This window comes from Ostrinia nubilalis, chromosome 12 (assembly GCF_963855985.1).
Source record: "Ostrinia nubilalis chromosome 12, ilOstNubi1.1, whole genome shotgun sequence".
NCBI lineage: Eukaryota > Metazoa > Arthropoda > Insecta > Lepidoptera > Crambidae > Ostrinia > Ostrinia nubilalis.
In genome coordinates, this window is record NC_087099.1 from 14,648,101 (window position 1) to 14,665,927 (window position 17,827).

Genomic DNA, 17,827 nt, shown 5'->3' on the forward strand with positions numbered 1-17,827 from the left:
CTAAAATAATAATTTAACTGGAGTCCACTTTGATTACCCAGGGCATTGTATCCGTGGGTGATCAAAGGACACTAAATTGTCGCTGGAAGTAGACTTTGATCACCTGGGTCATCAAAGCCAGGTGATCAAAGTGGAATATACCAATTCTACGTGGTCGGCAACCGGGCTTTAGTCGGCGATGGCAAGCTGCAGCATCATGGCGGCGAGGTTGGCGCCTGGGGCGCGCGGGGGGGCGGCGCGCGCCTGCGCCCAGCGGCACACGCGCCACGCCTCCTTGCGCTTGCCGCTCTGTCCTGCCGACTTGTAGTGCGAGAGCAGGTTGTTGGTCGTCTGGGGCACGAGTACAATACATTTCAAGTTCAGAATATCTAAATATATAAAAGGAGAAACTGACTGACTGACTGACATATCAACGCACAGCCTAAACGGCTAAACGTAGGCACTTGAAATTTGGAAGGGACGTAGCTTAGGTATCGTAGAGGTGCACTAAGAAAGGAATTCCCGAAATTCCCACAGGAACGGGAATTAGCGGGAAAATCCTTTTGTATGAAAAATCTAAACCGCTTAAGTTAGACGCTTGAAATTTGGCATGCAGATACCTTAGTAAACTTAAAGCTTAGTTACAACAGGATATTGCAAAATTCCCACGGGAACGGGAGTAAGCGGGAAAAAACATTTGTATGAAAAAATTTAAACCGCGTAAGATAGATGAAGGGGGTAAAACGGGATCTACGCGTACGAAGTCGCGGGCGGCCGCTAGTCTTAACTAGTCGGCGATGGCAAGCTGTAACATCATGGCGGCGAGGTTGGCGCCGGGGGCGCGCGGGGGGGCGGCGCGCGCCTGCGCCCAGCGGCACACGCGCCACGCCTCCTTGCGCTTGCCGCTCTGCCCTGCCGACTTGTAGTGCGAGAGCAGGTTGTTGGTCGTCTGGGGCACGAGTACAATACATTTCAAGTTCAGAATAAATACATTATAGTTTTGGGCGGTTGACTTTAAAAAAATATTTCACTAAAACAGTTTTTAGTGAAACCTAAAATTGAAAAAGTAGCTACTGAGAATACTGAGAATTAGGAAGTTGTATCTAACAACAACTTAGTTAATGGTTCGTTCGTTTCAGCCAAATGACGTCCACTGCTGGACAAAGGCCTCCCTCAAGGTTTTCCACAATGAACGGTCCTGCGCTGCCCGCATCCAGGCTCTTCCCGCGACCTTCACCAGATCGTCGGTCCACCTAGTAGGAGGCCTGCCCACGCTACGTCTTCCAGCCCGTGGTCGCCACTCGAGAACTTTCCTGCCCCAACGGCCATAGTTAATGGTATCCAGTACAAACTTACCAAAAACAAGCCAAGAAGTGCTCGCATGTTGTCTGGGTTCAATTTCAGAGCAGAGCAGTAGTATGTCTTTGCCAACTCCATATTTTCTACACCACCCTATAATCACAAAACAACAAAAACATTAATGTTTTATGACTAGTTTCTACTAAGTTTCTAGTAATCAATATGAGGTCGTCGAGAATAGATTTTCGTGTAATGTGACCGACAACAATCTTTAGGCTGGATCGGTGCCTGAAGGCATCAATATAATTTTTGGAGTCATAATTAACAAAATAATTTGCTACGTGATGTTAGGGCCTCCACTAAGTCTTTTAATTACAAAACTCCTGTAGGGTTCGCAGTCAGGCTTAACTTAGACCTACGGGGAACATATGGTCCTTTGAGCCGGATCGTATGTTTCCCGTAGGTGCTCCCTCTTGTCATCACTACCCTTATGGTCCACATACCATGGGTCGGGCTCGCAGTAGGCTAAACTTAGACCTACGGGGAACATATGGTCCTTCGAGCCGGATCATAAATGTTCCCCGTAGGTGCGCTGTTATTACCCTTATGGTCCACATACCATGGGTAGGGCTCGCAGTAGGTTTAACTTAGACCTACGGGGAACATATGGTCCTTCGAGCCGGATCATAAATGTTCCCCGTAGGTGCGCTGTTATTACCCTTATGGTGCACATACCATGGGTAGGGCTCGCAGTAGGCATAACTTATACCTACGGGGAACATATGGTCCTTCGAGCCGGATCATAAATGTTCCCCGTAGGTGCGCTGTTGTTACCCCTATGGTGCACATACCATGGTGTACCGCACGTCGGCCAGCCGCTGGTGCGCCAGATGGTTGTGCGGCTGGTGCAGCAGGATTTCCTCGCAGCAGAAGGCGGCGCGCGAGTACTCTTGAGCTTGCAGGTACAGCTCTGATAACTCCTGCCACGCCTCCACGTCTGACATGAACCTGGAGTGGCAAAACTCTTAGTAAACTTGCGGTAAAACCAGAGTTTTCATACATATAGGTTACGCTCTTAGCACAAGAACTGTTAGGGAGTAGCTAAAGCTAACAGGAAAGAAATATAAAACGCGACTGGAAAATCGCCCAAATGAGCTGGCTTGTTGTGTTTCGGAAGTTAAGAGGTAAGATATTTAGCTCCATTGTGTTTCGAATTCCTTCACCTTTGCCGTCTAGTATACATCAACGAAAACTATATTTCGTATGGTCTAATAGCCCTTTCATAGTATGAAAAATGCAAACATCAATATTAGTAAGTAAAAATTTTAAATAACATAACTAAAGCCTGGTCTTTAAGCACATAGAATTTTGTCCAATGACCCCAAGCTACCCATCCTTATCGCTCGCGCGTAATTATGTTGCTGTCGCGCTCGCACACTCATGCGGGCGCGCGTCGCACAGTCGCGACAGCAATATAATTACGCGCTAGCGATAAGGATGGGTAGCTTGGGGTCATTGGACAAAATTCTACGTGCTCACAGACCAGTCTATAGGATCAGTCTTACTTCTTTCGAGTTTTGGGCTGACACTGTGTAGGTTTGTTGTCGACACGAAAAGAAGAAGAAGAAGTCTTACTTCTTCAAATAGTCGACCAGTTCCTTGATGGCCGACTGGATCAGTCCCTGCGCCTTCAGAATGGCGACCACGCGCTTACGAGCCGCCGCGTTCGTTTCGTCCAGCCTTATGATGTTGTCCAGCATAGCCAGGGCATCCTCGTAACTGGAATAATAAAATAATACATGAATCCATGGGCGTACCCAGGGGGGAAAGCTGTGGCCCCCAAGTTAAATTATGTCCACTAGGACAAACAGCTACAAATACTAGAAAGAAATTTATTTATTTATTAGGTACACCAACAAAGTCACATACATAATACAGTTATACATTTTAACATGGTTTAACACATGATACGTATATGACCTCAATTACAGGTATACACAGCATTTCTTTTTGCAATGTTAGGGTAATTATACACTAGTCAAATCAATTATAAACAAAAATCAATTGAATAGAGTTTAGACTTTAAGCACCGAAATTGACTCAGTCCAAGCCTGCTGTGGCTTTATGGATACCAGGTATATACAAAAGGATCAAATATGGTACTAATCAAACATGAGATATTATATATTTCATAATGCTCAAAAAGCCGAATCGAAGTACATATTGAAGAGATCAATGTTGGTAAACAGCAACAGATTGAACTGGTTTACTTCTCATAGTGGTATTGAAACAAGGCTGGATTAACCAGCACTGTTCAGCAGTCTTACTAGCAGCCTAAATAGCAAAAAAAAGTATTTAAGTATGTTTATATCCATTGTCTAGTACCTATAGTACAAGCTTTGCTTAGTTTGGGACTAGAAGCACAGTGTAAAATGTCCAAGGATATTTATATTATACATGTTGACTATTTTAATGAAGCATAGATATCTATTTCATAGCTTACTTTTCCTGAGCCTCGTACAGTGTTGCTGTGAGCTTGGCAGCACGGTAGCTGTCAGGGAACTCTTCTTGCAGCGTCATACTGCAGTATGATGCCATGGTGTAGTAGTGGCAATCCAGTGCAGCATAGAACACTTGCTCCAGAATCAGATGTTCTGAAAAGAAGATCATTAGAATTCAAGTAATTTTAGTTACACAACAGAAAATATAATTTAATTTTATTATTATTACAACACCTCAAGAGAAATGGTGGTGGCTGAAAACCAGCGCTGTCTAGGGCAGGTAGTCCTTGGCGGCACATGCTGAGCCACCTCCATTTGCTTTTTCTTTTAGCATATAAGTTATTTTAAGCTTATAATGTAATTTTGTTCCTTGTAATTCCTTTTATGTGTAAAAAGCAATAAACGTTTTTTTTTTTTTTTTTTTTTATTTTAACAAGAATTTTTAAAAGTAAGATAGACATGTTACACTAATCTACTAAGGCTGGGTTGCACCATCTTACTTTAACTTTAACAAACATCAAAAGTCTGTTAAACTTCATACAAAAACACCGGTTATGTTTATAGTCACAGTTCAAATAAGGTGGTGCAACGCAGCCTAAGATAGTGTGCAGAGAACCACTCTATTGAAAAAAGATATGATAAAAAATGTTCTTACTTTAAATACTTACTTTCATTTCCTAGATTTTTCACACCATTCTTATGACCACCAAATATTACAGACCACACTTTGAGGACTTCATCACTTTTTCTTTCATTATTGTCTCTCCACTGGCGCAACAAGTCTTTTGCCTCTGTAAGTACAATATTTATTTTTTAATTAATGCTACCTGATTATGCTTAAACATAACCTGTGACTGCTTTTAGTCATGGACCTTAAACTAAATTTGATAGATATTTATTTATTTACATGAAACAGTGTTGGTATACCATATATTTGATTACAGTATTATTTTACTATAATACATTTGGTGCAACTGAGTTCAGAGGACATCAGTATGAGGCGACATAGGCGTAGGTACGTTCCCGTAACAGGAACTATCGAGTTATAGGAAAAATTAACGAAATAACTACAAATAAAATGTACATAGGGTTCCGTATAGTTTAATATTCTAAATTCAAGACTGTTATAATGATGGAGCAATAAATATTATTATGAAAGAAGGGAAAATAGTAAATTGGATGCTAGACGTTCCAAGTAATGAAAATACAAACCACTAATAGTAAGTTCGCTGTAGTTGTCTGCCATTTTAATTATCTAATGAAATAATGATATATTAACAATAATGTATATTATGACTTCACAAAATTATTTAATAAAATAAGTTCAATCCACAGCAGGTTCAATCGGATTTTGACACTGACAGCAGAGCCAGCACCAGTGGGTAGACACTTCTCATACAAAAACTAGTCTCTATATGTAGCAATTGATATACAACCTTATCTCATAAGCAATAAAGTGCATTTTGGATTGATTTCACTATAGCAGGGGAACCCGCGGATCAATACCACCATACTAAAAATAATTGTTAGTGTCCTTAATGTTGGTAGTATTGTTAGTTTGACAAATGAAAAAAAAAATGTGTGTCAATTGAGCGCAATTGAGTTTGAGTTTTTAACCGGCGATAGGGATGGGCAAACGGAAAAAAAATATCGATATTTATCGTATCGATATTTTTCAAATATATCGATATATATCGCCTAAAAAATATCGATATTTCGATATATCGATATTTTTTGCCCAATTTGCAATTATTTATAAAAATGGCCAAAATTATCTAAATTTTAAAGAAAACACATGTCGCTGTTTCAACTCAAGTTGTAATATTTCAATTTATTTTTTCGAATGAGCAATTAAACATTGACAAAAAAACATTATTCAAACCAGTATTTGTCTGATATTGACATCAGGAGCACTCTTTGTTTGATGTGTTCTCCTGTAAGTCTGCTCCTATCATTTGGCACAGCCAAATTTACCACTGAAGCTACCCTTTCAGATGACACTGAAGATGCCTGACATATCAAATATTTAAGAGCATATATCCGAGAGAACCATTTAAGAGCAATAGCAGAGCTTTAAAAATATTAAAATATATCGATTTTGATATCTGAAAATAAATATCGAAAATTGATATATCGCCGGAAAAAATATCGCTAATTTATATCGATATTTTTCTGAAAAAATATCGATATTTTGATATATCGATATTTTTTACCCAATCCTAACCGGCGAATTGATTCGTGTGAAGTTATTTTCTCAGATTTGGTGCAATATTACTGTAAATAAACTTTTCTGTCGTTTACGTTGAGTTGATTAAGTTCCTCCGTATCGGGCGTGATAAAGTTTGCTGTTCAGTGTTTTGTTTTTTGTGAGATAGAGACTCTTTTAAATAAGCTGTGTTTCAACTTCTACAGAAGTTTAAACTCTTATTTACTTTTCTGTTTAATGGGTATGTTATCTACTTACTTGAAATATTAGATCTATTACAAATCTATTTTTCATTAAAAACAACCCTATGTGATGAAAATGTAAATGTACTTTCAAAACTGGTAAATGCATGAACCAGGGCATTGACACTGGTTGGAGAGAAATTATAGGCTTTTTTTAATTAATACCTATTTCATTTTAGGCTTCTACTGATAATGGAGAGTAGAAACAACAAGAAGTGCGTTATTTGTAATAAGAGGCGAAGTCGTGGTGGATCACCCTTACTTTTGAGTAGGTTTCCTCTGGATTCTGTCCGGTAAGTTTCTAATAACACTCATTTATTACAAGATAATTTTACTGATTGTGTAAACTTAAAGGCTGGGATTAATATTTTTAATCATACAGTAAATAACCATAACCAATTTTTAATTTCAGTATTTTGTTTCGTACTCTGTAAATGCATTGCATAACAATACTAAAAGAAATTAGTTGATGAATAAATTTCAGTTTGTTATTCTTTTTCTTTTCTAATAGGTATTTCTTATTTCAGTTGTCGAATGTGGGTTAAAAATGCTGGCATAGAAGACTTAGCATATGTACCTATTGAAAAGTTACACCAACTTAAGTTTGTTTGTGGTGGGCACTTCACTCCTGAATCCTTCAATGCCAAAGGAACTCGGCTGAAGAACTCAGCTATTCCAACACTGGAATTGAGCAATCCCATCTTGCCAGATGAAGTTTTGACAGAGTTTCCTCTTCATGTAAAAGACTCCAATAAAGAAAACCTCAAGACAGGTATGATGATGACTTCAATTATTTTTTTAAAATGTAATTTACTATCTATTAATTTTTCTGAATTATTTAGATGTCTTAATTAATTTTCTTTGGTTTCCAAAACAAACCAACCGAATGCAATTTAACAAGGTTCTTTCTTTGTAAACACAAACATGTGTTGTATGCTTATCAATAAATAATATATAATTTCAATTATTAATTATATCTATACTTTGTTACAGTTCTTTATGATCATTCATATTGCATTCCAAAGAAGTCAAATCCAGTTGAACGAGGTATGTTTATCTAAAATTATACTAATAATATAAAAAGGAAATATTTAATTGTTTGTTTGTATTTGATCGGCTCCGTAACTCGAAGCCAAGATAGCCTAAAGTGCGGGTTAGAACCCCACAGCTTGAATATTGTAGTAAACCCACTCGTAACACAATTTAGCTTAGAATGAGGTGTTGAGTTAGAGGGACTTTAGTAATTTGTGTAATACAAATTCTTCAAAAAAACTACCGGACCAATTTGAAAAATTTTAGGCAATCTACATTAATTAGCCAGGTCAGCTAGTTTAATAATATTTTTAAGCTAGTAATTTTTAATGTGAGCAAGACATGTACTAGACTGATTGTACCCTAAAGTTGGGTAAGAACATGACATTTTATTACCCAATTCACATTTCATTTTCTGCTTTCAGTTCCCCTTACAACTACAACCAAACAACTAAATTCAACATGTTTGGGAGCTGTGGATATACCAGATTCTGGTATTTCTGCGAAAACAACTTTTGAACCTCTTCCTTCTACTTCCAATGCACCAGAACATATGACCTATAAACCAATTACTCATGGTAAGTGTACAAACTAATTATTTACCTTCTAAAATATGCCTTCCCTCAAACTAAAGAATGCCACCCTGGATGCGTTCTGCAGTCTGCAGTCAGGTCAAAATGAACTTATATGTACAACATTCTAGGTCTCTGTACATTTTATATTAATGCGATTTGACCGTGCGGATACGAACAAAGAACGCAAAGCACACGTGACTGATTGCCTTATCACGACCACTTACAGATTGTCTTGACATACCCGCAGACCGCATCCAGAATGCAGAACATTAAAACCTCTAAATGCCTTTAATTTAATATTATGTCATTGTTATTGAAGGTGGGCCCACGCTTCATATTTTATGAGAAGAGCTATCATTATCCTGTCTTTGCATTTTTTTAAAACTTGATAATGATTGATTGATTTGGAAATAATATGTTTCATAAAACAACTAAATAAATTTTAAACTAAATAGCATATTTATAATATTTCAGATGATAAAAACATTTGCCATCAAGATGCACAGGCAGAAATATTAGTCCACAGTTATAAAAGACCTAAGAAAAACATTGAAATGAAAGGTAAGATAAAACATACCTAATTTAAATAATTAACTTTTTTAAAAAATAAAACCGACTTCAAATGCGTGAACACAAAAAAAAAACTAAAAATTAAAAATATTGCGTATAAAAAAGTTCATCCCCAATTTTCCACCCTTGGGGGTGAAATATTTTCTTCAAATTCGCATGAAACCACCCTTTTGATAATACCTATTCAACAAAAAAATAATCGTTCAAATTGATTTATAATCGGCGGAGATATTGCGTATAAAAAAGTTCATCCCCAATTTTCCACCCTTGGGGGTTGTTTTTTCTATTATTAAATTTAAATGGGACCACCCTTGAGGTATTACCTATACGCCGAAAAAAGCATTGTTCAAATCGGTTCATAATTGGCGGAGTTATCGCGTAACAAACATAGAAAAAAAAAAACATACGGGTCGAATTGAGAACCTCCTCCTTTTTTTTTTTTTTTTTGAAGTCGGTTGAGTTTTTCCGTCTCGCGAGTGTCAGTGGCTACACGTGTTTCAGGAAAACAATTAGTTTTGGTGTAATTACTAGTGTAATCTTTTACAGAAAATCAATTTTAAGCTAAATTATTACTAAAACAAGGGTGGTGGTACATAAGTTTATTTATTCTCGGTAAGTTTTAACAAAAATGGACCCTAGTCCTCCCGACCCGCCTGATCCTCCAGATCAGACGGATACAATGGAGGTCTCCCAACCCTTATTCTCCCAAACGGCAACTAAACGCCGCCTAGATACGGAGGTTGACTCCGAGCCCGCCAAGAGGACAAACACAGACGGATCTTCACAAAATCATCAATCGGTGTACACACATCCCTCACTTGTGATTGCTCCTAAAATCTACAGCGACCAGGACAAAGGCCCCTTTATCGTTCACGTTTCCCATGTAGAAAATGAACCTTCTTCCCCAGCTTATATACAACCCATGAGATTTGGCAAATTTCTTGTGACTAACAAGATACAGGGAATTATTTTAGACGGAGTCAAAAAAATTGGCAGAAACAGGATTTCTGTCGAATTTCTTTCATCCACTGCTGCTAACAATTTCCTTAGTAATGAAATTTTGTCCATGTACAAATATGTAGCTTCCATCCCAACTTATAACGTGACCCGCATGGGCCTCATTCGAAATATCCCTACAGACTGGACCATGGACGAACTCGCTGAATCCTTGACTACCCCAGACGGCTGCGGTATCCTTTTGAAGGCGCGCCGTCTCAATAGGAAACTAGTTCAAGATAATCAAACTTCCTGGGTCCCCACACAAACAGTCGTAGTCACATTTAAGGGTCAAGTTCTCCCGGAAAGAGTCTTTTGCTTCCACAACTCATTACCAGTTGAGACGTACCAGCTCCCAACTATCCAATGCATGAACTGCTGTCGTTTCGGCCACGTCAAGTCTCAATGCCGGTCCAAGCCAAGATGCTACCGATGCACTCAACCACACTCCGCTGAGGAATGCCAAGTTACGGAAGACAAAGCTACTTGTATTAACTGTCAGGGCCCCCATTTTGCATTAAACAGGTCCTGCCCAGAGCACTCTCGGCAGAAGGCAATCAAGATCACCATGTCTCAGGACAATATCTCCTACTCCCAGGCCTCCTCCCAATTTGCGCCAGTTCGTAGGTCATATGCAGACATTGCTAAATCCCCATCACCCCAAAAATCCAACCCCACTCCTCAATCTTCCTACCCCCAATCCACTCCCTCCACTCAATCCAGCTCTTACAGAAAGTCCATCCCACGCCCATCCCGTCCTCATACGCCATTGAATAAAGGGTATGACAAACAGGCACACCTAGCCATAATAGGCAACTGTGCCTCCACCCTCCCCAATGGCTGCGCTTTAGGCGATGACTCTTTTTCCTCCTTAGGAGAGGAGAACCTTCTGGACCTGGTTCTCTCTCTTATCCTCCAAATTGTTTCTGGCCGTAAAAACACCTTACCGTCCAACGTTGCGCAAAAGCTTTCCCAAATCTCGCAGTTAACTTGCAATAATAATGTCGACAGAGGTAGTCCAATGGAACTGCAAAAGCATTAGACGTAAAAAACACGAATTAACATTTTTGATTAATAAATATTCTCCATCGGTCCTAGCCATCTCGGAGACATGGCTGGTGCCTGGTTCACACTTTCGTGTATCAGGTTACTCGTGCCTCCGGGATGATAGAACCGATGGTTACGCGGGAAGTGCCTTACTTGTAAGGCGCTCTCTCCGCTATACCCAACTCCCTCTCCCCTCGCACAGTCAAGACATTAATGTCGTGGCCGTGCGAGTATTTGACATATCCTTTCTATCCGCTTATATTCCTCGTCCTAACTCTTCCTCTATTAATGAATTACGCTCTGCCATTATATCCCTTCCTCCTCCTGTCCTCATTATGGGTGACTTAAATGCCCATCACGTCTCATGGGGCTCATATCACTCTGACTCCCCTGGATCATTGCTTTTGGATCTTTTGGATGATTTGGACCTCTGCATTTTGAACAATGGCTGTCCAACGAGAAGATGCGCGCCGTCTCAAAACCCAGCGTCTGCCGTGGATGTTTCGTTTTGTTCACCTAATTTGAGCTCAATTCTTTCCTGGAGCGTTCTTAAAAGCACGTTCGGTAGTGACCATTTTCCAATTTTAATTTCTCTACCGAATAATAATTCTCCAATAAATCGCCCTCCTCCCCTCTTAAAATATAAATTAAATAACGCTGATTGGTCAGGCTATTATGCGTCGGTTAGAGAGAAACTGAAGGACCTACCTAATGTCACTAACGAGAACGCTCTTGACGTGTACTCGGAGTTTGTGAATACCCTGCTGACATCAGCTGATGCTCATATCCCAACAAAAAACCCATCTAGGAAGGTATCACCTCCCTGGTGGGATGCAGAGTGTACTGCTAGTGTCCAAAATCGTAAAGAGGCTGAAAAAAGATACAATCGTTCAATGACCATGGAGAATTACATCTTCTACCAAAAAACTGCTGCGCAAACCAGAAAATTTCTGGCCAAAAAGAAGAGAAAGGGCTGGATTAAGTTCTGCGAGACTATGTCTCCAAGAACTCCTTCCTCAATAGTTTGGAAGCATATCAAAAGATACCGCAGGTCTTTATTACCAATGAATGCTCCTTCAAATGATCCCTCAACATGGTTAAATTCTTTCGCTGACAAATTGGCTCCTCCTTTTGTTCCTTTCATGGATAGCTTCCCTTCTCCCAGTAGTTTTCTTCCTCATACAAACAACCTCGATAGGCCCTTTTCATTTGAAGAACTGTCATTGGCTCTTGACGGTTTAAAGGATTCTTCCCCAGGGGTAGATGGAATCCCATACTCTTTTATATTAAAATCCCCCGAAAAAGCCAAACATTACTTTCTCGACACCATTAACTCTTTTCTTGATCTAGGTTCTCTTCCGGAATCTTGGAAACAACAGATAGTTATTCCAATCCCCAAACCAGGAAAAGAACCTTCAGACCACAATTCCTACCGTCCTATAGCTCTCTCTTCCGTCCTTCTCAAAATAATGGAGCACATGGTTAAAAACCGCCTAGAATGGTTCTTAGAATCCAGCAACATCTTGCCTAAGTCCCAATTTGGCTTCCGTAAAGGGCTGAGCACTCTTGATAGTTTGAGCATCTTGACAACCGATATCCGAGTAGCTTTCCAAAACAAAGAGTTCCTTGTTGGTGTTTTCCTGGACATAGCCTCCGCGTATGATAACGTGTTGCTCCCATTGCTCAGGCAAAAATTGCACTTGCTGAGTATCCCGGAGAAACTGGTACGTCTCATCTGTAACACATTGATGTCTAGATCAATAACGGTGAGATGTCAAGACTCTTCTGTTCCTCGTTTGATATGGAAAGGCCTCCCTCAAGGGTCTGTGCTTAGTCCCCTACTCTATAGCGTTTATACATACGACCTAAACAGAACAGTTGACTCTTTCTGCAGCATACTGCAGTACGCGGATGATATATCTCTGTATTACTCCTCCAAATCTATAAACGAAGCAAGCTCTCGTCTAAACTCAGCATTAGATTACCTTAACTCTTGGATGACAGACCATGGACTCTCAATTTCTGTTCAAAAATGTAGTTGCGTTGTCTTCACCAGAAAACGTTCCATTCCAAATTTAGATATATCATTGAACGGCGATAGCATTCCCTGCAACAATCAAGTACAATTTTTGGGATTAGTTCTTGACACCCGGTTGTCAGGTATCCCGCATTTCAACTATATCCTTGGAAAGGCAGAAAAAGGGTTAAATATTCTTCGAGCCCTCTCGGGTGCCTGGTGGGGTGCTCATCCTTATTCCCAAAAGCTACTATATAATGCTATCGTTCGTAGCCATTTTGACTATGCTTCATTTCTGTTAGACCCTTGTAACAAATCCGTCCTCGATAAAATTACTAAAACCCAATCTAAATGTCTTCGCATAATACTGGGAGCTATGAAATCCTCGCCTATCAACGGTTTACAGGTTGAAAGCGTGGAACCTCCCCTCTATTTGCGTAGACAATACCTCAGTGACAGATTTTATTTAAAAGTTTCTCAAAATTCAACTCACCCATTAAATGACAAATTAATCCTCCTCTCTTCACTGATCAACAACGACCCCTCCCGGAGTTTGCCATGTATCTTGTTAAGTTACCAGAAATTTAACCGTCTCCCCACTCCAATTGAAAAAATTACATTGAATCCCCTTTTCTCCAACAGCTTTGAATCACTACTTTACCATCCCCCCATTATTTTAAACTTTGGTATAACGAAAGATTCATGTTCTGCAGGCCAAGAATTTATCAATATTGTCTCCGAACACTGGCAAGGCTGGCTCAAGATATATACTGATGCTTCTAAGCTGGACGAAGGTGGATGCACAGGTGCTGCAGTATGGATCCCAGCATACAAAATAACATTGAATTTTAAGTGTCCTCCTGTTACATCAGTGTTCACCGGAGAATCTGTTGCTATACTTGAAGCTATTCGCTATATAATCTCTCATCAACTCAATAACACTCTGATTTTCACCGATTCTCTAAGCTGTCTTCAATCCATTTTAGCCAATCCCTTCAAATCCAAATCCAAATTTCCAATAATTTTCAAAATTCGAGAAGCCCTATATCAGTGTAATCAGCTGAATTTAAAAGTCGTTTTGGCCTGGATCCCAAGTCATCGAGGAATTCCTGGTAATGAAACAGTAGACTCATCCGCCAAAATTGCTATAACCACTGGCTCGTTGGAACATTACAAGTTATATGCGCATGACGCTTCCTCCCTGCCACGCAGTCACCTTTACAAATCGTGGAATACTCACTGGGAAAAGTCTAAACGATTGGCTGGTAGATATTATGCAGACATCCAACAGAGCATTCCCACAAGACCCTGGTTCTTTAAATATCACCACTTATCTAAAAGGACTGTTTCCATTATCTGTCGCTTGCGTCTTGGTCATGCTTGTACCCCGGTTCACCTTGCAAAAATGCGGATTAAAGATAATTCCCTATGTGAGTGCGGCTTAGACGAGGGATCAACCAACCACATATTTTTCAATTGTCCGAAAATTGGCTCTTCCTTGTTTGATTTTCTTCCCAAAAAATTCCCACTCCCCACTAACATTAAGTGTGTCCTTAATTGTAATAACCCTTCCACTTTAAAATCCCTTGTTAAATTCATTAACTCAAACAAAATTAATTTGTAGGTGAATGGTACTGTTTGGCAAACGTTTTTAAATTATCCCTCTGAGTGACAAGTAACTTTTTTTTTCCCTAATTTGTCACCTGCACTGCAACAACAACATCCCTTTTTTTGTCTCCCATAATTGTTTGTTCTTTTTATATTTTATTTTCACGTATTGTGTTGTCTTATTTGTGATGTCTGTTTGTTTTAGGTATATAAGTTTGCTTAGATTGCAGCTACAAAATTTTCTATTTTTATAACAACAACCACTGTGTAAAAGCTGCGCACGTGACATTGGCGGAATAGTGTGCCCTCAGTGGCGAAAAAACGCAAGTTCATCGCCATAAACCAAAGAAGAAGAAGAAGAAGTCGGTTGAAAACTAAGTAAAATTGCTGATTAATTAACCAATATTCAATTCAATTTGCTTTAATGTTGTTTTTTTACTAATGGAAATGTTTTTATTACAGACACTTCATCAACATTTACAATTAAAGAGAAGAGGCTTTGGCGACAGTTACAAAATGCAAAAAAAAACAATAAGGAATATAGCGAAGTCAAGAGTGAATTTAGACAAGTTAGATTCGGAAGTGCTGACATCGTTAGTAAAGGATGTAGTGCAGAATAACAAAAAAAAGTCACAAGGAAAAAGGTGGACTTTAGCCAACAAAATATATGCTTTGGCTATATTTAAACGGTCCCCTAAAGCATACCGCTATATGCAAAAGCTGTTTACGCTACCAAGCACTAAAACGCTCCAAAGGATTTTAAAAAATATACCAATGGAGCCTGGTATAAATAAAAATATAATTGATATGTTAGAGGCAAAAGCATCAAGTATGCCAAAGGAAAATAAATATTGCTCGTTAATATTTGACGAGATGGCGTTAAAGAAACGGATAATTTATAACGAAATTGCTGATAAAGTGGATGGCTACGTGGATTATGGAGAGGGCGAGAACATGGGACGAGAAAATAAAATTGCAGACCATGCGTTAGTGTTTATGATACAGGGTGCTAAACATAAATACAAACAATATATTGCGCACTATTTTGTGGAAGGCACAATATCAACAGCAAAACTGGCAAAAATTATATCGGACATCATCAAAAAATTAAAAGAAATCGGATTTGTGGTTCTAACAACAGTTTGTGATCAGGGATCTACAAATATAGGAGCTCTTAACATGTTAAAAAGAAACTGTGGACAAGGCATAGATAGCAACTTTTTCTCTGTAAATAATGACAAAATTTTTATAATCTATGACATCCCTCACTTGTTCAAATCATTACGAAACAATTTCTTTAAAAGTGGAAATATGTCTTTCGATGGAAAAATTGCACAATGGAGGCATTTGGTAGTTGCAGAAGAACACAACAGAAATTTTTTAAATTTTAAAAAACTGAATAGTACCATTGTAAATCCAACATTCAAAACTAAGATGAGGGTGAAGTATGCTGCGCATGCTCTGAGTAATACCGTGGCAGCTATTTTAAAAATGATGGCATGGAAAGAAGTTTCTGATTGCAATGATACAGCATTTGTGATTGAACAGTTAGATAAACTATTTGATTGTACAAATGGTCCATCATCTTTAAATGACGTAAAGAAAGGGATCCGGGAAAATGTTTCCACATCAAGTAATCACATTGAGTCTTGGACCTTTTATACTGATAAGTTAAAAACTATAAAATTTATAACAGCAGAAAACACGATACTAAAAAATGTTAAATGCGTAAAGGGATATCAAATATCTATCAAATCTTTAAACGATATTTGGGAAAAGTTAAAGAATGAAGGGTTTAAATATATGAACCTTAGACAGTTTAACCAAGACTCTCTGGAAAACTTATTTGGAATCATTAGGCAACACAGTGTAACCAATAGAAATCCCACTATCACGCACTTTACTGCAGCGCTTAAAACAAGCATGGTTACTGGGCTGAAAGTGCCTCATAGCAGAAGTGCTAATTGTGAAGCAGACAACAATAAACATATGCTGGAATATAAAGACATTTTAAAAACTAATTTAAAAGCAACAGAAATAAAAATTAATGTTCAAGATTCCACAGACACTGAATTTTATCCTGTGTTGTCTATCCCGGACCCTGAAAACTTAGAACAGCCCATTGAAAATTTGTGTAGCCTTGAAAACCAACCAGTAGTATATGTAAGCGGGTATTTAGCTGCCAAACTATTACAGAACAGTTCTTGTTTAATTTGTGAAGAGTGTTTGAGCGTGAAAACTCCTGTTGACAATGATTTGTATGCATATATATCTCTTCGCGAATGGTGGCATGATAAAAAAAGTCTCGTTTATCCAACAATTCAATTATGTACCACCGTAAATGAAGCTAAACAATTTTATCATGACCATATTGCCGACCAGATATATATGGAAAATGTTGGAAAATTCATTTTCTTAATGTTGAGTACAAATTGTAATTTTAGTTGGTTTAAATGTCAACAACATAATAAAGAAATTTATGATAAGATGTTTAAAATATTAAGTTACCTTTTTCTAAGAAAAAGTTGTAAAATCATTAATGACAGCTTCATAAAAAGTGAAAACAATTTTGCTGACAAAAGTAAAAAAGCACAGCAACAAAGCATTGAAAAGTAATCTTGAGGCTGAGGTTCGATCAGCTGATAAGAAAATTAAAGATGTTTATAGATAAAAATCCTATTTTTTCTTAGAAAAAGTTGTGAAAATAAAAGTTTACAAAATTATCATTTCTGTACTTTGTTATAATATTCAATAATTCCTCATGCCTACAACTGCTATGTCATGTTCAATACTTATTGTAATATACCTATTTTATTTCGAAATAAATAATTTACGTTACAAAACTTCGTTTTGCTTACACATAATATAAAATAAAAATAGCATTAAAATATTGAAAGTTCCTATACTAGATATCGATATGCAATTACAACCCTAGCAAAGTATCGATAATCGATAAGTTATTACGAACGTCACTAATACTGTCAGAAAATAATGCATTATGTTGGTAGCTCCGCCTGTAGTTTGTGCGGTTGGTAAAGATTTGCGGGTCGTTCTCTAAAATGCATATGTGTGCGTGAGCTCAAAAAATATCTATGGAGTGCCGTCTCTTACTCTTTTATGCTCTTTGGCCAGCACAAACACGACGTGCTTACTTGACACTAGTGTTGTCACTATTATTCATTAGATAATTATTATCGACTGTTCTTCGATCTTATAACAATCGAACTAATAGAGGGAATGAGGGATTTGATCTACACTTCCCTCACCAGACAAGTTGGGGAGGCCTGAATTTCTTAAGGCACAGTTCCTACCAAGGCGGAGCAGAGAAGTGGAAATAATGAAATCTGGTTATTCAAAAACATTTCTCTGCTCCGCTCCACCTTGGTGGAAACCAGGCCTAATGTAGTTATTTCTCCTTAAGTTGTCTCTTACGAAATGTACGCGAAGAGTGAGAGTGGTCCTAGTCTACTCGGCCTGACTAAATTATCTACATTGTTCCGCTAACACCCTGGTTAAGAAGTTACAGTCAAAACTCATATCGGTTCAAACCACTTTTGACTGATTTTTCCAATCTACAACGACCTTGGTCAAGCGTTCCAATGAAAATCACTTGATTGGAAAAATCAGGCAAAAGTTGTTTTGACCCATTATGAGTTTTTTGACTATAAACTTAATTCATTTAATTTTGTACTAGCTTTTGCCTGCGGCTTCACCCGCGTGAAATTTTGCTTGTGACAAACGAAATGTCACGGCAG

General features: G+C 38.4%; 1 protein-coding gene and 1 long non-coding RNA gene across 2 annotated transcripts; one reads left to right on the forward strand and one right to left on the reverse strand.

Moving 5' to 3' along the window:
* Positions 1-265: 265 nt before the first annotated feature.
* On the reverse strand, positions 266-5,129 carry LOC135076592 (ER membrane protein complex subunit 2-like). Its single transcript, XM_063971018.1, has 7 exons — positions 4,992-5,129; positions 4,448-4,570; positions 3,782-3,932; positions 2,914-3,057; positions 2,130-2,286; positions 1,336-1,431; positions 266-928 (listed from the first exon to the last, which is right to left on the reverse strand). The coding sequence occupies exons 1-7, from the start codon at positions 5,023-5,025 to the stop codon at positions 767-769; spliced, it is 867 nt and encodes a 288-aa protein (XP_063827088.1). The 5' UTR covers positions 5,026-5,129; the 3' UTR covers positions 266-766.
* A 3,740-nt stretch (positions 5,130-8,869) lies between these two features.
* Positions 8,870-14,435, forward strand: LOC135077021 (uncharacterized). The gene is made up of 3 exons (XR_010258367.1): positions 8,870-9,016; positions 13,178-14,095; positions 14,278-14,435. It is a non-coding gene; the product is annotated as an uncharacterized LOC135077021 (long non-coding RNA).
* Positions 14,436-17,827: the final 3,392 nt, after the last annotated feature.